The sequence below is a fragment of the Chaetodon auriga genome, chromosome 6 (assembly GCF_051107435.1).
Source record: "Chaetodon auriga isolate fChaAug3 chromosome 6, fChaAug3.hap1, whole genome shotgun sequence".
NCBI classification, from domain to species: domain Eukaryota; kingdom Metazoa; phylum Chordata; class Actinopteri; order Chaetodontiformes; family Chaetodontidae; genus Chaetodon; species Chaetodon auriga.
This window is the reverse complement of record NC_135079.1, coordinates 1,669,540-1,691,393: the sequence shown is the minus strand read 5'-3', so window position 1 is coordinate 1,691,393 and position 21,854 is coordinate 1,669,540. Positions and strand designations below refer to the sequence as shown.

The following is a 21,854-nucleotide window of genomic DNA, read 5'->3' as shown; positions in this document are numbered from 1 at the left end:
GTAGGGGTGGTTCAGTAGTGGATTTTTTTTTTTTTTTTTTTCGGGGGGGGGGGGGGGGGTATCGTCTTTCATTCTCCCTCAGGGAAGACCACATGACCCGGCATAACAGAGAGAGGCAGCACAGAAAGAGAAAAGAGAGAGAGATGTTGGGCCCCGCCGCTCTGAGCTCTTCAATGAAAACCACATGTAGGACAGAGGGAGGGGGTGAGGTGTGTGTGTGCGTGTGTGTGTGTGTGTGTGTGTTTGGGGGGGGTTAGTGTAATGACTAAAAACCCAGCCTCCAAGACCGAGAGGAGGGAGTCACTCCGAGCTGCGCTGATATTCCCAACAAGCATTGCAGGGGAGAAGACTGTGACATACAACTAAAGACGAGTGAGTGATTGTGTGTGCGTGAGCGTGTGTGTGTGTGTGTGTGTGTGTATGAAACCACCAGAAGAGGTTTTGACAGTGCAACACACACACACATAATTCTGGGCTTCGGTGCGGCTGCTGGACAGACAGAAAGTTGCCTTCAGTGTCGAGGTGGAAACTGAAAAGAAGAAGAGGAGGAGAGATTTGTGCTCAGTGTGATCTGTTTTGTTTCTACCAGAAGAAGAAGAAGAAGAAGAAGAAGAAGAAGAAAAGAGGCCAACATGTCCAACGGTCTGCTGAGGAGAAACTCCAGCAAACAGGGTTTACAAAACCTGATGAGGTATGTGATCGATCCTGGTCTGCTGCTGGTTTCTGTGTGTTTCTGCTGCGTTCACAAACAGAAAGAAGCAGCTCAGGTTAATATTTAAACACACACACACACACACACACACACACACACACACACTGACTCAGCTCAGTTAGAGGTTAGAAATAAAATCCTAATCTTTGCCTCAGAGGAGAATTCAGGAACCTGTTTTCATATTTCCAGTGTCTCTGCCATAAACACGTCTGTCTAATGGGAACAGTGGGATTACTGGTGTTTTGGGTCACGCAGGGTTTTGGGGGGATTTGAATCGACTTACCCCCACTCACATGGATGAATCATAACAAAGGGGCAGTATTAAAAATCCATTTTGCTCAGTGATCTTTATTATTTTCCCTTTAAAGCACAGTTACGAGCACGTTCAATTAGAGGTAAATCAGCTGAATGACGGCAGGAAACGCTGGTTTTCTGTGGCGTCGCCTGCGTCTGTGAGTCCAGACTAACTGGGAGGTTTGAGGCGACCTGGACGCCCGAGGCTTCTCTGTTTCACAGAGAGGGGAAGTCATGTCGCCGACCTGTGTCAGAGGTGAAAGGTCACCTGAGTCAGTCTTTTGTTTTCTGGGTGCCTTCGGGTGGCGGCGCGTCCTGTCTTTGGGGAACATATTCTCTTCCATCCTGTGTCAGCTTCCAGTTTGACTCCTCAGTGGTTTCACTGGACTCAGCAGTACGACAGCAGGCTTCGCTCTTTGGTCTTTGTGTCAGATGAGATGATCATAGAGAGTCTCGATCAGTGATCTGTTCGTGAGGCGGAAAAATTCTTCTATTAGTCTTTTGTACTTGTGGTCTTCATCAGAAGCTGGTTTCTTCCACTATGACACACTTCAGCGGATCAAACCAGAAACCGTATGAATGTGAAGATTTTCTCACTTTAAAGTCTGACAGAGTCTTAGATAAGATGATCAATACCGCTCTCAAGCTGTCCTTAAGATATGAAGCTACAGGTAGCAGCTGGTTAGCTTAGCTTAGCTTAGCTTAGCACAGAGAGTGGAAACTCTTCGCATTGCTTCTTCCAAAAGTCACAAAATCTGCAACCAGCACCTCTAAACCTCTAAAAGACTTGAGTGTATGAAGACAAGCTGTCCCCTTCTGTTTCCAGGCTTTGTGCTAAGCTAAGCTAACCAACTGCCGGCTGCAGCCTTATATTTAATGGGCAGATATGAGTAGTATTGACCTTCTAATCTTCTGATCTGTAGACTTGTAATCAGTTCCAGTCAGGGTGATTCATCAGATGCTTGGTGAGTGTGTGAATCTCTGTGGACTGGGATGTCAAAGCAGTAACTGGTGACTGTCCGTCCCCTCCAGAGGTCTCCTATAGAAAGCTGAGGCATGGATTTGTCACTGACTGTATGAAAGTCTTGCAGTTGTTGCCTTCAGGGCGTCTCAGGGAGTGCGGCGACGTTATAATCAGCGAGCTCGGTGTAAACCTCTGACTCACAGCGAGATCTGAGGTCAGGTTGTATGTTTATGAAGCAGATAACAGCTGGAGGAGGCGGCGTCTCGCCGTGATTCAGTCCACGCAGCAGATGGCATCGGTCTGGCTGACGGCAGCGGTGACATCACTCAGAAAACCAACTCCTTAACCAGCACGACGTGGACGCTAGCTGAGCTGTTTTACATCCATCATCCACATCTGACAGCGTGATTCATGCTGCATTTTTAGGCTTTGAGCTGTTGAGTTGCCTCACACACTGATTCCAGTTTATTAGCTGGGACTCAGAAATGCTCACATGGTTTAAAGGTTCAGACTGAAAGTTCCTTCTTGACGTTCTCACTACAAGGTCCATTTAAAGCAGTTCTGGAGCTTTTGGTCGTATCACATGGTCTTCTTCAGCACATGGAGTCCAGTCATCATGGAATTGAAGCACTGTTAGAAATTAATGCTCAGCCTTTATATGAGTACTACATCTGTATATTTATATGTGGTTTTGATACTTTTTGACAGCTTTCCAGTATATAATTTAAAGTTAAGGTGAGATGAATGCTCTGTCTTCTTTTTCAGGCCTTTTACTGAAAACATATTTGTGTTTTTAGTGTATTTTCTGATGTGGTAGACAGATGTACATGACAGTTAATGACTCTGAATCCAGCTGTGGTTTACAGAAAAACAGTGGTGGAGACAAACAAAGTACTCTTGTTTCACTGTCAGATTAAGATCTTCCACATCAGACGTGTGATCTAGTTATTAAATACGACCTGTATATAAACGGTTTCTGTTAAAATGCTGCAAGGTTGAATCTGTCTGAACATGTCGTCCCTGCTGTCACTCTTACCTTGTTAATAAAATAAGAGATGAGTGAAGTGGAAGCAGTCGAGCTCCACTTGAGGGGCGTTTGGTTTTCACACCCTTGTAGTTTTACGGCTTGTCACACTTCCTTTGTTTGTCACTGTGCACCACCCATCTGTTGATTTACATCTGTTTTCTCTCTTATGTCATTAAATGGCTTGTTATCTTTTTCTAGAACTGCATCACCTTTGTTGCTCCACCTGCCTTTATTTTGAAAATATTTTTGTCCGTGAAGTCACCTGGAACAGTTTTGGTGCTGAACATTGTCTGTTGACGCTGTCGTATTTCCATATTTACCTCGCAGACTGGCTGCGTGTCATTGTGCTGCAGTATCTGATCATCACAAAGTGAGCCCAACATGGAACCCTAACCCTACCCTAACCCTAACCCTAACCCTGACCCTGACCCCTAAACCTAACCCTTCTATCAGTGTATCTGCAGCTCTAATCAGGACATCCTCTGTCTGTGCAATCAATGCAGTTCTTAAGTTATTTTGCTATTATTTGTTAACCACTGAGAACGAGTCTCCACTTTCCACTGAGCAGGACACAACCTCACACACATCATACATACAGACAGTCGTCATGCTCACATTGTTCTGAATTGGAGACGAGTGGTCATAAACACATTAATTCAAACTGTTTGATTAGAGTTAATATGATAAATTAGCCGGATGGCCGCTTATGGAAAGCTCAGCGTGGTCAGAAAGTGTCGGCGTCTTGAGCCCAGAACTCGCCGTTATCAGATTTATCGCAGCAGGTCACGGCAGGCGAGCTGCAGGCCTGTTTTCAATCAGCTCTTTCTGGAGACAAACACCCCCCGGCCCGGCCGGGATCGACCCTCAGCGGTGTGATGTCATCCAGGAGGCATACCTGCTTCAAAACAAGCTGACTGCTGCGACCTCTGACCCCTGAATCCCCCACATGTGGGTGGGTGTCCTCAGTGTTTACGGTCCGGGCAGATAAGAGGCAGAGGAATGTTTTTGGGGGGAGGGTGGAGTGAGCTGATGAGTGATGGGGTGCTGAGCTCTCCCTCCCTCTGCAGGTTGTCTGGATTAAAGCGATGGAGGGAAAGCAAACAGAGAGCGTTTCCTGTTTCTGCGAGAGCACATGACGAGTTTTTATCGGTCGGCTTCAGCGTGACGACGTGACGGCGGAGAGCGGCCGATTCTGTCCATCTGTGATGAAAGGACTCCTCCGTTTAAAGAAGAACAGAGCGCTCCACCGATGGTCATCGATGACTCACGATGGACAGTTTTTACAAAAAGGAACAAAATCAATGAAGCACAGTCAGAGATTTATTCCGAAACAGTTTAACGGAGCGGTGAGTCGTGAAAGTCGAGACAGTTTTTTAAAATTCAATGAATCTCCTGTTAGCTACACAAGACGATGCCAGCCAATCAGCAACAGGCGGCGTTCGTGCTCAGGATGAGGGGAGGGAGGGTGAACCTGACATTTTAATGTGTTTTTCCATCATGAAGAAGGTGAGACGGTAACATCAGCACGTACTCCACCTTCAAACGCTGTATGAAGTCGTTCAGTCTGCTCAGTCTTTTCTTCTGTTCCTCCTACGTTTGATGCTTCAGGTTCGTTTTGCTGAAGATACTTTTAGTTTGTTTTTTTTGCTGCAGACGTCATCCACTGAGTTCCAGCTCATCTTTAACGTTCTGGAGTTCCTCTTTCATGCAGAGGACAGATGAGAGAGATGGTTTACGAATTCAGAAGCAGCAACATTTAATTTGTAGGAACAAACGAAGCAGTTTCAGGGCATCGGTCACTGATGTGGGAACCATATCAAAGATTTCTGCCCCGGCATGAACCAGAATACTTTCCCAGCTTCTCTGGTCGGAGGAAGACTTTCAGGGCACTCGCCTCTTCACCTTCGCTCTCTTCTTTTCTACTGCTTATCGTTTTTGGACTAAATGCAGCTTCAGATGCAGCGTTTGTTTTCTTTGGTCTTGGTTGCATTTTTGGGGTTTTGGTTTATTTAGTTTCACATTGAGCCTTCTGTTCTCATCAACTCCTTTTATTCTGGTCCCTCGCGTTGAGCTTTGGCCGGTCAGTCTGATGTGTTTGATGTCGTCCAGTTAAAGTCTGCATGCAAACAAACCTGCAGGTCTCCCAGACTTCAAGGATCTGTAGGAAATGAGCTGCAGCCGTCGTGTGCTCTGCATGGGGGGACGGACACCCAGACATGCAGCCACAACAGGGCGATTACTGTCTGCTCGATGACTGGGGGGGTTGTTGGACTTCTGGTGGTGACAACTGGTGTCTGACTGCTTGCTGGTCATTGCTGTGTGCAGTTTACAAGCAGCTCGTGTTCAGCTCTTTACTGCGGTGTAGGAATATAAACTCAGTCCTTGTCATGGAGTATTTGTGAGACTTTAAAATCAGGATCAGCTTCATCTGCTGTCCCTGACACTGAAAACTGCTGATAATGAGAGGAACAGAGTGGCTCAAGCAGAGGCACCACAGAGGTTTTGTTCAGCCTGACAACAGCTCAGTAACACCTCTGACACGTAAATATCTGCAGTGGGTGCTGGATGATCCAGGTCCAGATCTGGGCAGGACTTGCAGTTTCCTTTAATCAAACCAAACTGACCAGGATGTCTGAAGACCCTCAACCATCCAGACAGAACGGCTAAGTGACGGCTGACTGGGCTTTCCGCAGTATTTCCAGGTGTGTTTGATTTATCAGCAGCCAGATCAGAGCAGTGTATCAACACTTGAACTGAATGTAAAAGCTTCTCTTGTCTTGTTCAATCATTCAGCAGGAAGATGTCTGATTGGTTCAGTCTGTTCAATAATCTAATTCCAGCTCACTAAATGTCCCGGGTTGAATCGCTCAAGGGGTCAAGACATTTATTGTGTCAGAGCTGTTGTTGAGGGAAACAAAACTTGGTGCCAGTCCATCCAATAGATGTTGAGATATTCCAGTCTGGACTGACCCGTCAACCCATTAGCCTGTTGGCTAAAAACACATTTTTGATGGTCAGTTGCAGTATTGTTAAACACTGAAAAGTCATTGCATCATGTGTTGCCAGAGAAGTGGAGCAATAAAAGAGAGTTTGTGTGTTCTGAAACCCCGGGCACAGTGACGGGGACGCTGCAGAAGCTGCGGCGGAGCAGGAACTGGCAGACACATTAGCAGCAGCTTGGCTCTCAGGTCTGTTCTGGGCAGGTTGAAGCCCCCCGGCTCCTTCCTCGTAACTCGTCTGGTGACTCCGGTGACTTTTTTTCTGGGAAGTGGCGTCTTTTTGTTGTTGTGTGAGTGATTCAATGCCGTCCTGACTTGTCTCAACACAACAGTGACTTCATCTCACAAACGTCTTCCCACCGTCCTCGTCTGTCCCGCGGAGCCTGGCAGGCTCTCAGGCTGAAAGGAAACCGTGTTATTATTGTGTCATTCAACCGAGTCAACCCGCCGATGACAGCATGTGTGCTTACAAAAGAGCAGCTGAGGCCTTAATACTTTTAACCTCTTTCCTCCTGACGGCGAATCCCTCTTTCACTCTTGTTCCAGTGGAACATTGCTGGACAATAAAGCTGAAGCCTGGACAAGTGCGGGCAGATAGAGAGCAACAATGTGTGGTTTAGTGGTTTGGATGGTCTGTTGGCAGGTGATGCAGCGTTTATCTGGTTTGTGTGTCGTGTTTCTGGTTGATGCGAATGTTGATGATTGCACAACTAACTTTTTTAAAGTCTTTGTGCCAAAAACCCTCCAGAAATCTGCAGTCTGTCATCAAAACGCTGGAGGATTGTTTGTTCCTTAAAGGAACAGTCAGAAATCCGGACGAGACGAGGGATCAGTTTCAGCCTGTGCGCCCTGCTAGCCTAGCTTAGCACAAAGACGGGAAGTGGGGGAAAGGTGAATCAAAGGTGAAAGAATACACCTTCCAGCAGCTCCACCCTCTCTGATTTACACTGCATGTTGTTTTTTAGTCCATTTCTGATGAACAATGCGTCCAACTGCAGCCAGACAGGAAGTCAGATACCGGTAGAGAATCCAGTAAATTTTCAAAATAAAACACCCTGTGCAGACTCCCGAACGTTCACCAACAATAAACACAATTAATACAGACAAAAACAGAAACTGTTTAACGACGAAGCCGAGGCGAAACGCTCTGCTTCAAAAATATTTTCCTGGAAAATCTGGAAAATAATTGCTGATAAAAATAATAATTTAGGAGACAGGGTGAATTTAACAGGGACGTCATCCATAGTCTTCTTCTGTCTTTTGAGCTTTCTCTTTTTGTTCATATTTTCTTCTTCTCTTGTTTTTTTTGTGTTTTTCTTCTCTTTTGCCTTTTCTTCTTTTCAGAATCGTGTTCTTTTGTCTTCCTCTTCATCCTCTACATCTTTTTTCTCTTCTTTGCGTTCTTCTTCATCTTTGTTTTCTTCCTCGTCTTTAAGGTTAAAATCTGGTTTACAACCATACAAGATCTATTTAAAATACAATAAAATATTGGGAATGTTCATGGTCACCATCATTGTCACCAGGTAGTAAAACATACTCCATAAATTCAACGCCTTCCTTCCAAAAATCCCATTTTTATCATGTTTAATCTTCTTTCCTCAGTTTTAGCAGCACCTCTCTGGTCTCTCTCGGGCTGACCTCTGAGCTCAGGTGTGTCGAGGGTCAAACCTTCTGTCAATCACACCGACCTCCGGGGCTCAAGGGCACTTTGTCAGCCTTCATCTGAGGAAACGTTGGTGGAGGCAGCGTGCTCGGTCTTGCCTGTGGAGTCAGTTTACAGAGAAACAACCACAGGCTTAGAGAAAACCTGCTCAACTGCCACTGAGGAAGTGAAAGTGTGTCCTCATGCTGCTGTGATTGTCTGGAGAGGCATCATTAGCCCGACACGGTCCAGACCAGCTCTCAGGGTTTCAGACCAGGCAGATGATTAGATGACATGAGCGAGAGCAAAAGATTTGGTTTTTATAAAACACAGGACGAGGAGGAGGAAGCAAAGCTGCCGGTAATCCCGGTACTTCAGAATCACTCTGAGGGGGATTAATCATTTAGCCTGAATCAGATGTTGGAGTCGATGCCAAGTATGACGGAATCCCACAGCGCTGATTAGAGAAAGGAGACGCAACGAGAAGGTGGAGGAGGGAGAGTCCGCTGGGTCGAAGTTCAAACTGCTGACAACGCAGAATAAACCGACCAATCAGCAGCCAGAGCCAGGTTTTATACGCCACCTACGCCCTGCTGTCAGGGCACCCACGACGCCCCTCTGTGCTGGGTGGAGGTCACAGCTAACAGGACGAGTGGAGTGTAACTAAAAATATTTACTCAGGTACTGTACTCGAGTACAAACCTGTGATTTTAGTTTGGTACAGTTAGCAGTTAGCTTTTATGTAAACACACAATATGGCTATATGATACGAAGCAGTAAACAATGACTCCCAAAAACACTGTTGGAGAGCATCAGCGACAGACACACCGGACTTTCATCATCAACGTCGTGAAACGGTCGCAGTCTGGTTACGTTTAGGCACCAGAACTACTTGGCTAGGTTGAGGAAAAGATCTTGGCTGCAGCAGTTCAGACCAAATATTGGTAATGTGTGCGAACTCGAGACAGATGCTGCTGTGTAACTGACACCTTTCAGCTCTTTTCTATTGGTGCTACTTTTACGCTACATTTAGCATTTACCACTAAGCTGTAATTACCACTTGTGGCCACAGTGGCCGCTGTTCAGCAAAAATATTGTCTGGCTTTAACGTGTTTTGAGTACCACCGATGGATTTTAAACAATAACAATAAGCTCCAGGAAGCTTTTATTTTGAAAGTCAACTGTTTCTGTCCCTGCCATCCTGTCGGACACAGTGACCGCTGCCTATCTGCTGCTCCCACCGCCTCTAAAACAAACACTGTTCGTCCTGAATGTTACCTCTTCACCACCCAGCCTCTATCTGAGAGCTTCTGACCCACATCCAGCTGTTCTCCGGCCTTTCCACCTCCCCCCCTTCATTCATTTCCTCCCAGTTCATCCTGCCTGCCCACAGGAAGGAGGAGGAGGAGGAGGAGGAAGTGATGCTGATGCTGAGTGCAGAGCTCATCAGTGTCCTGGTTGCAGACCTGTGAATCACCGCCCACATGATGTCAGATCTTTTTCAGTGATTCCAATAGTTTTTCCAGCACTTGAAGAAACAGCCGAGTCCATCAGAGGACGCAGGATTAACGGGGACGTCTCACAGACACACAGTTCAGCATGTTTTCCAGATAGAGTCAGCCACAACAAGCTTAACGCTGTTATTTAAACCTGCAGTAACAGAGTTTTTTGTCCACCAGGGGGCAGCAGAAACAAGCTGAGACCACATCACTGACACATGATGTTGAACTAACAGTTGATTTTTTACAGGCCCAGCAGTTACAGAACAACATGACATTCATTTCATAGTCATGTCTGTGTCACCTGATATCATCCCTCTCTCAGCTCTGTTTTTGGTCTCCACCATCTCCTGAGGGAACATCTGGCTCTTTAGCTCCTAAATGCTCCACTCTGTTCACCAGCTCGTCTCACTTGTCACCCTGCAGCTTGACCTGCATGCAAACTTCACCTGAGAGGTCGGAGAGATGGTCAGAGGTCACAGCCTGTCCCGCCTCCATCCATCCGTCTGTGGAAGAAAGTGGAGGGTGGAGGAACAGACGGAGCCAATAGGGATCTATTAGTGACCAGAAGCCAAATGGGGGCGTCGTAACAGGACACCAGTTCATTGAGCTGTTAGTCCTCAAAGCGTCTCCTCTGATCCTGAAACAGGACAAACAAAAACACACTGGTACCTTCATTTAGGACTTTCAGAATAAAAGCTTCTCAGACGAGCGAATACACAGAAATACTTTTTATTACATTACATTTATTTAATAAGTAAACGTGTGAGCGCTCACGTTTGGCGTGTCGTCTCCGGATCAATAAAGATTAACAGTGTTATAAATAAACACTTATTAACGATTATTAAACGCGTATAATAAACGCTGTGATGTCATGATGACTCGGGGCGAAGAGCTCGTGTGTTTACGCTGCAGATAAACATTCGCCATCGTCCCATCATCTGAGGTGTGACAGATGTTCTGAATCTGTTCTTCACGGCCGAACAGACTCTCAGTTAAAGACCTGAGGAGGACCGAGAGACAACTTTTATTAAGATTTTATTGTTCTACAGTCAATGATGAAAGACTGCGAGGAGCAGCAACACCACAGAGGAAGAACAGTCACGACATGTAAAAGTCAATAAATCATTTTCGTTGATTGATGATGGAATCGAGCTTCATTATCAAACAAGGAATAATTCAGTGTGAGGAAACATTCAACTGTCAGCGGATTTATTTGCATGTGTCTGATACATGATCAGTTTTTGCATTTGAAGAGTTGCAGAAGGTCATTTCTGATTGGCTGTTCGGTCTCCAGTCTGATCCTTAGTGGTGGAGGTGGAGAAGAACTGGGATGGAGTAGAAGTCCTGCAGTAGACACATAGATGGTGGTGGAGCAGAATTCATGTGCCTGTGATGTTTGTCTTTAAATCTGCAGTCAAAAAAAACAAAACATTTTGCTCGGAGAATTAAAATACTGCATTGAAGTACTGATACATTCGAGTCTGTAGTAAAGGTACTGTGTTTCCTCCCACCTGTACTAACTGAACTGTGTGCTCCTGCTCTGCAGGCTGACGGCTCAGAGGAGCATCGAGGATGCTGAGGAGGTGGAGCGGGAGCGTCGTCGAAGAGCCCGGGAGGCGTCACGCTGGACGAACGGAGGCTCGACACCCGAAGAGTTTTCACCGGAGAACGAGACGCCGGCAGAGGAGAAGATGTAAGCACAGAAAACTGAATCAGAACGTCATGAACCTGAAGTTTCTTCTGGGATTTAAAGGAAATGTGCATCAAACACTTCCTTCACAATAAAAGCCTGCCCATGTTTTCTCCAGTTGAACACTTTGATTGTGAAGCAGCAGGAAATGCTGAGTTAACTTTAACTTACTGTGACACAGCTGACAGAGCTGCTGTCACACGTTAGCGCTGGAGCTCATGCATGAGGACAAAGACAGTGAAAACTAAGAATTAGAACAGAAACATGGAGAGAAATCTTCTATCCGAGTCCTGTTCTGTCCTCACAAACAAGATTCATTTTGCTGAATTTCAACCTGTCTTTCACACCAGCGTGGTGCAGTTATCTCCAACATATCACCTTCATAAGCGCCTAAGAGACCAGCCTCGTTTTAGTTTGGACACGTCATCTTTAAATAATCCAGTGGGTTGCATGCTAACAGCTGGTAGGTGCAATCTGAAAATCTACGTAACCAAACATTCTTGCTCTGTCTCGCCACACAAAAATGCAAATATGACCAGAAACTGGTGAATTCCTTGTCCGTTTAATCATGGGAACAGAGGAAGTTATTAAGTGCAGAACATTATTCATTCGCTTCCATCACGTCCAACGACTTCCTGTACAAGCTGCTAAGTGTGCGCCTGTGTTATTTCTTGGGGTGATAACTGCGAGTTTACGGAGTCTGTCGTCATGTTTCCCAGCTGTGAGACTCAAAGCTCCTCGCCGCTCGTCGTGCGCTCGCTGGTTTACAGGGTTTCATGCCTGGTCACATAAAACTAATGTTTCCATTGGGAAAAGCTGCAAACAACCTCGTCCCCGCTCGTGTTGACGTGAGGACGAACACACAGCTGCCTTCTCATTACACAACCTCCAAAGAATGTTTACTACAGAGCGTCTCCAGGGAAAACCACCGCCGTGTCACAGCCTGTGGCGTCTCAGCCGACTTTTAATTTCACGCTCTTAATTACAGCCTGCGCCTCCAACACCTTCTCCTCCATCACATCACAGGCTCAGCTGGTCGGAGGCTGCAGTGACTCGTCCTGAGGTGGCTGCTGCAGTCTGTAATTGGAAGACGCAGCGGTGATGTAATGCTGTTTTGAAATCCCCTGAGTTTGCTGCGTGATTTCAGACATGTCGGATTTCAGAGGTCAAATACTGGCAGAGCTTGAGTCCACGGATGTTGGCTGAAGTAACCATCAATCTCCTGCCCGAGAGGTGTTTAAAGGTTTTGCTGCATGTATAATCAAACATCCAGTCAGAGCGAATCTGCGTCTGGTCATTGATGAACCAACCAGTCGTCTCAGGACTTCCTCACTGTAGATTCTTATCAAACAGGAGGAAACAGAGCATTTGTCAGGGACTATTTTCAGCGGCGGATGAATCCACATGTGGTGCTGTCATGAGTGTTTGTGGCAGCAGGACGGTGTGTGTGTGTGTGTGTGTGTGTGTGTGTGTGTGTGTGTGTGTGTGTGTGTGTGTGTGTTCATGGTGATGAAGGAACATGTCAGCCACAGCAGCAGTGAGGCTCACTGATGAGTCTCAATGGACCAGAGGAAGAAGATCTCTGAGGCTTGTTTGTAGAATCAGTTCCTTGTTTCTTGGTCTTTTCGTAGGATTTGCTCACAGTCTTTCAGATAATAAGAGTTGACAATAAGTTTTGCATCAAACTCTCGAGGAGGTGTTTCCTGACGGAGACCCTCGACTGACTCGTTCCTCTCAGGAATCCGTCCAGGTGTCGACTTCACAGCCGATCGGCCGACACGCAGAAACAGAACCATGGCCGCTCGTTAAGGCTGATTTGCCGCTGAGAGATCAGACTCCCATCATGCAGCGGGGGCTCCGCCGGCCTCCCGAGCGTCTTAATCATCTGGGGAATGCTGAGTGAATTCCTTTCTGCCAGCTCCTGGGAACACAAAACACACTTTGATTGCTTTCATTCAGCGGAGGGACCGGCCGGAGCTGCTGTGCTAATTGTGGTGATAAGTTCACTTAATCAACTTAATTAATATTTAACACTTAAGTTCAAACATTAAATAACAATGAATTCAGCTGTGGGCTGCAGTGATTTGGTGCAGAGCTGCAGATCTTCAGCGCTGATGGATGATTACTCCACACGTCCAGTTCAGACCAGCAGCACCGTCAACGCTGAGGAGCTGCTGAGATGATTTTTAGAATGTGTGAAGAAATTTCTCTCTTTGTCTCCATGACAGTAACTAATCCGCTGAGTTAGCCTGGTGGACTAATGGTCAGTAATGCAGCAAATCCAAGTAGTTTTGTTCCCTGAGCCTAATTAATCAGTTTGAAGTGCGACTGTTACACAACACTAAGCCCCTGTTTCTTATCTTATCGAGCTTTATTTTGAAAGTGTAACCAGACGTTGCTATGCAGGCACATATTTGTTCTTTGACTGTTAAAGGAGTACCCAGTGAAAAGGGGTCCTGACCAGGCGCCCATACGTGACGAGCTGGGATTGAGATCGTGTTGGAGAGACTGCTGTTTGTTTCCAGTCAACGCGGATTTCTTTTAACCATGTTCTCTAACTTCAGTAAAGTACTCATTATTGTGACTTCACTGTACTTATCTTAACCCAAACATGTTCTTTCACAAACTCTAACCAATAGTTTTTGTACCAAACCTTCACCGAAGTGAAGTCAGTTAGTAAAACAGATTCATTTTTCCACCAGTCATTTGGGTTTTGGGGGCTTTTTTTTGGCTTCAGGCCTCAAATCTTGAGCAGAGCCGATCCTGAAGTCACAGGACTCTGGTTTGAACGAGCAAAGCGTTGATCCATCATCTGTCTTCAACGCTGGTTTCGACTGGTGTTCGTCTGTTTACTCTGCTTCTTTTCAGTCATTGTGTCCTGCTGTATTCCACCATCACTGGATGTTATTTGTCTGATTGCTTAGAAAGTGTCACATGATAAAAAATCTTATTGTTTTTTGTCTCTGTTTTACAGTAAATGTGTTTCTGAGGACTGTTTTTCTCAGCCGACACCCTCAAATCTCCAAACAGACATTAAATAAAACTGCAGTTGTGACACAAACACATGAAAAATGAGACAACGAGAAAAACAGTCCCAGACGAATCCCAAATATCGCTGCGTGTAACATGTTTTCTGGACAGGTTTCCATTTCCTGTTTGTGCTGCTTGCTCCTGCAGCTGTGGCCGAGGTTAGCCATTGGTCAGCTGGTCGGCTGCTAATGGCTCTGTGCTTACAGAAACTAATCAGCGGAGAAACGATTTACTCTGCTGTGTTTAATCTGATGTGTTTCAGCTGTTAAACGCAGACGACAGTCAGACCGTTCTGGTCTTTCTCCAGTCAGGCAGTTCGTCCTGATGGTGGTGTTGGAGGAGCCGTCCCTCCTCTGCAGATTAATAATATCTGCAGCAGATCTGGGGAGAAGCTGTGAAGGTATCGTAGCCAAGTGTTGGACAGACCGTCCTCAGAGTATCCTGATTACAGTCATGATGAGTCCAGATTATTCTGACGTGGACGCACTGAACGCCTGAGCCTCTGTTTACTGAAGCCCTGAAGGCTCGTTACTAAAATCACTTAACGCCTTTCAGAAACTGAGCTCTGCTCCTCAGACCTGCTGTCAGCAGCCCATCCGTCACTTCTGAAGTGACTCTGAGTGAGGACCGATGACCCTTCAGCTTCTCCAGAGTAAAATCAACAAGTTAAACCTCCACCGGGAGAGACATCCCGACCAACTGCACGGTCTCTGAAACCCTTCATAGCTGCCAAATGTGTTATTCCTCAGTGTCTGAGCCTTCCTGGTGGTTTCTGATGATGTTTTATCTCCACAAAACTTCAAACATTATATTTAGCCGATTCCGCTGAGGGTGTCTGAATCCCGTCCAAACCTTCCTGTCGCATCGTATCAACACAGACTCAAAACTATGAGACATTATATAAAACATCGTAGGAAGCCATCAGGAAAGCTCAGGCTGCTCGTGATGAGTTTAAAAATAAAACGTCTCCGGGGCTAAAAGATTTTAACACAAACAACCTAAAAAATCAGCCAGTTTGGTCCAACAGACAATAAAGTTTGATATCAGCGCACCACAAGAAGCGACTGAGTGGTCAAAAACTGAAGAGGACACAGTTTATTTCAGTCTGAGGACACCTCTGGCTGAACTCTCCTTCCCGTCTCGTCCTCAGGTACGAAGGCGACCTGAAGCCGAGCAGCTCTCCGTCTCTGGAGGAGGACGAAGGCTTCAGCGACTGGACTCAACGGCGAGAGAGACGGAGGCAGCAGCGCCTGCAGGAGCTCAACCAGGGAGGCGAGGAGGATGAGGACGAAGAGGAGGTCACGGTGAACAAAGCTGTACCCGCAAAGGCCGTCCAGGCCTCGGTCACGTCCTCCAGCCGACTCCAGAGACAAGAGCGGGAGGAGCTAGACAGGACCAAGGTGGAGATGGAGAGGAGGAAAGAGCGTGAGGAGGAGGTGATTCGAGCTGAGAGGGTGAGGAGGGAGAAAGAGAGGGAGGAGGAGGACAAGAAGAAGAGAGAGGAGCTGATGAGCAGAAGGAGGGAGGAGATTCAAAGGCCGAATGCAGAAGTAAGTGCCCCCCCCACCCCCCACAATGGTTTTAATTCAACCTAGACGAGTCTGAGTCGAGTCAAGTCTCAAAGACCTTCAGAATAAGTCCAAGTCAGGACCAAGTGTAGTGATTTGAACAGGTCCAAGTCAGACTAAAGTTAACGTCGTTTGACAAAAGCAGTTTTCACAAGTCACACCCGGTCTTGGTAAGACAACTGAACTGACTGAAATCACATGACGGGTTTGAACAGCTGATCTGTTGAACTTTCCATGTTCAGGTGGAGAAAAGAAAAGAAGTTAAAATCTCCTACACGTCCAAGGTTTTCCTTCACCAAGAGCCGAAACTCAGCAACGCCAATGGAGACGCAACCAGGGAGGAAGTGACATCACACATCAAGACAAAGAGACCCACCAGGTGAGTCGAGTGCTGACAAATGTTTAACGTTAACAGAAGCGGTTCAGGTCAACAATAGCAGCAGGTCATATCTTAAACCTCCCTGGTCGGTGTGCACAGCAGAGTGATGGAGCCAGAGGAGGCGGACGCCATCCTGGAGACGGAGCAGCGTCTGGAGAAGATCCGGCAGAGCCTCCAGCAGAAGGAGAGCCAGGAGCTGGAGCAGCTGAGACACCGGCAGGCCGAGGCCGAGCAGGAGCTGGAGGAGCTGAAGAGGAGGAGGGAGGACAGACGTCGAGTCCGGGAGGAAGAGGAGCGCCGGAGGGAGGAGGAGGAGCAGCAACGGCTGACCAAAGAGGAGGTGACCATACGGCATTGAATCCTGAATGTTTTTGCAGAGGAGGTTGATTTGGGTGAAGTGGAGTTTATGAGCCACAGCGGCCTGTTAAAGTTCAGCTCCATCCAATCCCCAAATCTTCTCCAGGGGTTCTAAACATCGAGCGTGAAGTGTTTAAGGAAATCTGGACCAGGAGAAATTCAGCAGCAAAGCTCCAATGATCGATGTACTTTTATACTTTAACAAGAAAAATCAACGTTAATGTGAAAAATGTTGACTCATCTAATCATGAACACACAGAATGATCTTCATCTCTGCAGGTCCACAGAGCCTTTAGCCTCTTTATCGCAAAGATTTGAGCTTTATAACTAACAGGCAGAGATATTTTACATATTTAGTCTCAGGAGTTGGTGGAGACCGAAACCAGGGTGTGTGGCCAGAAAAGGTGATTTTAGCTTTAAAAGTAAAATCTGTCCAAATGGTTTTAAGAAGCCTTTTCTGGAGCATTGACAGCAAATCAGACCCGTGCAGGTGGTGAAGAAATGTGGAGCTGAACAGTGTTTGTGACTCCCAGGAGGAGAGGAGGCAGATGAAGAGGGACATCGAGAGGAGGAGGATGGAGGCGGCAGAGAGGATGAAGAGTCTGAGTACGTCCAGCGCGGACGGAGACGAGATGTTCAGTCCCTTCAGTCCCAAAGCTCCCACACACAAGGTGAACGTCCGTCCTGCTGTTTGGTTCGAGCTGCAGCTGATACGAGAAAGAAGGCTGCTTTGTTTTTGGTGAACTGTCCTTCGACTGCAGACAGACGTCACCTCAGTGACAAATAACTGTGTGTTACCTTCACAGCCGACGGCTTCAGGCGCAGCTTGTAAGTCGCATGTGTGTGTTGGTGTGTGTGTGTTTGATAAGCCAGCGTGTCGCGGCCGCACCGGGGGAAGCATGGAGTGTTTTCAGAGAACTCACTGATACTTTCAGTGGTTTCAGTGTGTGGGTTTGATTTGTGAACAGTGACCTCCCTCCATACCTGAGCGCACCCTGACTTCCTGCTGTTGAACACAGAACCACCAAAGTCCTGAACAACGAGGCTTTCGTATCTCGGGCAGGTTGATAACAGGTTGTCCTGTCTGGACCTGCAGTCCTGACGAATGCTTTCTAATCTGTCCAAACAACATTTAAAGAAGAAAAGCGTCTTCTGGACTTTGGGGTCTCTGTATGTGGATGTGAAATCAGTGACGTCCATGTGCATGACACTGCATGTGACTGCTGCACCTGTGCACCGTCTAGTTTCTCTTCTCACTCGTTGAACTGAGTGTTTACAGACAGAGCTGCCTCATGGGTTCACAGAACAACAGACAAACCTGATGATTCAAACTCGGAATGAATAAAAAAAGTGAGAGTTTGAGCGAAACGTCGTGCTTTAGTTGTTGTTCGGGGCCATGAGGCCTTCTTCGTCTCCACACGGTCTCGTTTTAGACCTGAGTGAAGAAACCTGGTGCTGATTGGACCCAACACAAACCCATTGATTCCACTGAATGTGACTGAGGATGGACAGATCTTTAGATCCTTCAGATGTTCTCCACGTGTGTGATCTGAACAACAAGATGTCAAGCTAACAACATCAAACTAAGTGACGCTGGGTTCTTCAGCATAATTACATTATAACAGACGTATAATAAGACATATATCCATTAAATGAGTGACTGCATTCACAGTAAATGATCAATTAAGTTTAATATACTGTAGCATCGTATACTTTATGTGTACTTTAATATGCCCCTAAAGCTGTTCCTGTAAGTGTGTGTGTGTGTGTGTGTGTGTGTGTGTGTGTGTGCGTGTGTGTGTGTATGTGTGTGTGTGTGTTTGTGTGTCCTCTGATGAAACAAAGCTTCACTAACATATGACGAACATGTGACGACTGCAGCTGCAACACGAGTCTGTTCATAGAGTCCAACAACGCAGAGAGCCTTCACATAGAGCACAGAGCCTGTGGTCAGAAAACATAAAGTTTTAACAGAAATACAAAATGCATCAGTACAACAGGACTTATTTGCTGACAACAAGCTCAGAAAATTTTCATTAGAAAACCCACAGCGTTCCTGAGTCATTTTCCCATCATGCTCTGCTCCGGTCTCCTCATTCAGTCTGATGTAGACCAGCTGACCCAACATGGAGAACTTCCTGTGCTCCTCCACAAATCTGACCTCAGACTTCTTCTTTTTCAGATCACAGAGAGGACGGAGTCACTGAACCGCTCGCTGAAGAAAAGGTGAATGTCCTCATCAGTGTCCTCATCAGTGTCCTCATCAGTGTCCTCATCAACACCATCCACAGTGATCGTTCTGTCTCTGGTTTCATGGCTGCATCAGTCTGTCAAATAGAAAAAAGCTGGATGTCATTTTAGAAACGTTTCCACCAAAGTTCAGCCTGACAACCTCGACATCTTTGGAAATTATAGGATCTAATATTAAAGTTAATTAGTTTTAAATAACCACCATAATAATCTATAATAGCTCCTGAACGTCCTGCAGCACAGCCGCTCTCACTGATCCAGCAGTTCGTCTGAGCTGTGACTGATGGCCGTTCTGATCTGCTGATTCTTCTTCTGGTCATAAGTCAGATCAGTTTACAGGGATGCGAATGAATCTTCACACCTGAGAACCACAGACTGTTTGTATTTGGACTGAAGATAAATGAAAGTGATTAGCACAATCGCTAATCTCTATCAATCGGCTGATCTTTTCAGCCGCTTGTTCCAGGTCGCTCTTTGTTCTAAACGCCGCTGAAGAGGGTCAGAGGTCACGTCTCCGCCTCTCTCAGTGCATCGCCCTCCTCAGCTGTGATTTATGGATGGGCTTAACTCGGTCCAGATGCAGGCGGCTGTGTTTTCTCTGGTGGCTGCTGAGGTATGGCGGCTCGGGCCGTCTGCAGCAGGAAGTGATCAGCTCCGAGGAGCTCTCAGCGGGGGTGAAGCCTCTGTGTGGATGCTTTTCATTGAAGAATAACTGCAGCAGGAACGGGGACAGAGTTCAGCGTTCAGAGGAGGCCTCGTGTCGGCAGGGTCAGCGCTGAGACACGCCTCCTCTCAGAGGAGTCACATCTCCGTCATTTGATCTGTGGAAGGATTGAAGATTTGGATTTATTCAGAGAGTTTGACAGAAACACGTTCATGTCAGCACAGAGGTCACGATAGCATCGACTCAGAGCGAGTGAATCAGTGTTTCTCACGTTGTACCTATAATAACTCCTCAAACAGCTCCTCCATTTCTGTCTTTGATTTTCAGAGTTTTGTAGTTTATTCTCATCGACTGACTCTCGAAAACCACAGAGACGCTGTCAGAGTCAGAGCAGCTGCTGGACGGATTCCACTTCTTTTTCAGTTATGAAGTATCTGTGCAGCTTTTGGCTGATCTGTAGCTTTCAGTGTGACTGACAGGTGTGACAGGTGGAAGGTTCACCTGCTCAGACTTTACTGAAGGTAAAAGAGTCACACCGTCCAGCCGAGGAGGAACCAGAACATCTCCATCCAAACGCGTGAGATCAGCGACGTCTGACGTCATCTCAGGTGCTGTCAGACGTCATCAGGTGTAAGAGTGGGCGTCGCCCTGCAGCAGCCCCTCAGACGTGTTGAAACAGGCGGTTCAGGTGATGAATGAATGATGGTTTCCTCCCCTGCTGTGAACGAATGAAATCATCCAGCAGCAGCTCAAAAAGGTTCATGAAAAGAGAGAAACGAAAACACAGACATTTATTAAACAATAAATAAATAAAAAACCTAATTAAATGTCAGGTTGATGTTGGATTTCACAGATTTTGTTCTGTGAGAAAAAACTGAAAATAAAGTTTTCAGAAACACATCGAGCACATCAGGCTGAATTCAGGGGAAACGACATCTTTCATGTTACTCCATTTAGTTTAATGATGAAGAGTCCCGAACGTTTCAGTCACTGTGAGCTGAAGCAAGATGAAGCTCAGCTTATCAGTAATGTAGTGACACAGGGTGGAGGCACGGCAGGTGCTGCGACCTTTGAGAAGGTGGAGCTTAAAGAGAAATTAGACTCACCTGATCCCAGATCTGCTTGAACTGTTTCATCTCCTGTTTGTGTGAATCAGTAACAGCTTTAAGAAGACGCAGACTCTCGTCCTGCTGCCCAAGATCGACGACAAGATGGAGCAGTACGTCCACGCCGTGGAGGTCAGCTCACACACTCACACACACACACACACACACACACACACACACACACACACACACACACACACACACACCTGGGACGGGTGATGGTAAAGTGTTCAGAATGAGGTGGTGAACCCGTCATTGTGCATTAATCAGCTGATTATTGAGCGTCCTGTGGACTCCCAGAGCGTTTGGACCGTGGGGCGTCTCGTGTCCACCAATCCTGAGGACGGGTTTGTCCTGCGGTGGTCAGATTGGCCGTTCGCTCCACAGACTGAAGATTTGGACGCTCGTTAGGACCAAAGCTGAAGCCAAAGTGTTTCTGCTGATGTCAACAGGCCAGCAGGCTCTCGTTACATCAGCATCAGCATCAAGTTGTTCTCATTTAGTGTCTTTGGTCGTATCAATGATGCAGATGTTTGACTTTGACAAGAAATGTGAAAAATGTGACAGAGTTCACAGACTGAGCTTTGAGATTGAACAACGTTCGATACCTTAACAGGTACTGAAATGTTTAAGAAAACCCAAAATAACTCGCCTTTCCAAAAATGGATTTAGATCAAAGTATCGAACAAAACAAAACCTTCACAGAGTCTGAGCATCGTGCAGAGAACAGAGGACTTAATGAGCTCAAACAAGCTAAGCTAAGCTAAGCTAACTGGTTTTGATGGACTAACATCAAGGGTATCGAACTCCAACATGCAGAACTTTTCCTCCACGGTGTGTGAACCCTCTCATTCAGAGGCAGCTGATGACCCTTCAGACTCTAATGGTTTAAAAGCGGCTCCGACCCTTTTTGTGCTGAGGTCACGAACCTCTGCAGCACCAGGCCGATGACACCGCACCACGTCTGTTTGTGTGTGTCGGACAGATATACGACGGGAACACCCGACGCTCAGAGCTTTATTTTCATCCTTCCGTTGGCTGTTTTCACTCGTCGCCTCGGGCGGTTCCCAGGCTGATTAACAGCTCGCTGGATGACCCGGGGTTCACTCAAGGCGCTTTCATTTATAGAGAGCATTTAAAAAACAGGTTCGACACAAAGAGCGTCGATGAACTTTTCCCTCAGCCACTTTTTCATTAAATGTCGTAGAGTCTGTAGTTGAGTCCTCAGAGTCTTGAGTGTATTTCAGCCTCTGTCCAGTTCAACGTCAGCTTCTTTCAGGTATTTTCTGAAATCACCTCTCATGCAGCATTTTTTCTACACACTGACACTCGTGATGTATTTTGAAACAGGATGAAATATTCTTGCTGCATGATGATTGTCTTTAAGTTCACTGCATCAGAAGTGTGGCACCCTTTATCCAATCAGAAGTTAGCATTTTAGTTAAATGGCAGCATTAATGTGCACTAACCCAGCGGTGTTGTTGTTGTTGTCGTTGTTGTTGTGCAGAACTCGCTGGAGGCCCGGGCAGTGAAGGCATCACCGGCCGACCTGCCCAGCTCACCTGAGGTCGTCACGTCCAAGAAAAACCTGTTTGAGGCCGGAGAAGCCTGGAGTCCCACCAAGGGAGCGAGCTGCAAGGTGAGAAAACACAAACAGGAGAGCAGACTGT

General features: G+C 46.6%; 1 protein-coding gene across 2 annotated transcripts in view; it reads left to right on the top strand.

Moving 5' to 3' along the window:
• The first annotated feature begins 305 nt into the window (after positions 1-305).
• Positions 306-21,854, top strand: part of lsp1a (lymphocyte specific protein 1 a) — a 30,234-nt gene continuing 8,685 nt past the window's right edge. The window contains exons 1-10 of one of the 2 annotated variants that reach the window (XM_076733903.1): positions 306-372; positions 590-691; positions 10,687-10,833; positions 15,011-15,410; positions 15,671-15,807; positions 15,907-16,147; positions 16,698-16,835; positions 18,347-18,390; positions 20,235-20,316; positions 21,692-21,823. In XM_076733903.1, coding sequence (XP_076590018.1) covers positions 633-691; positions 10,687-10,833; positions 15,011-15,410; positions 15,671-15,807; positions 15,907-16,147; positions 16,698-16,835; positions 18,347-18,390; positions 20,235-20,316; positions 21,692-21,823 — 1,380 coding nt within the window. In that variant the 5' untranslated portion in view covers positions 306-372; positions 590-632. Of the gene's footprint in view, positions 391-589; positions 692-10,686; positions 10,834-15,010; positions 15,411-15,670; positions 15,808-15,906; positions 16,148-16,697; positions 16,836-18,346; positions 18,391-20,234; positions 20,317-21,691; positions 21,824-21,854 lie in introns of both variants that reach the window. The other variant, XM_076733904.1, reaches the window with a different exon arrangement.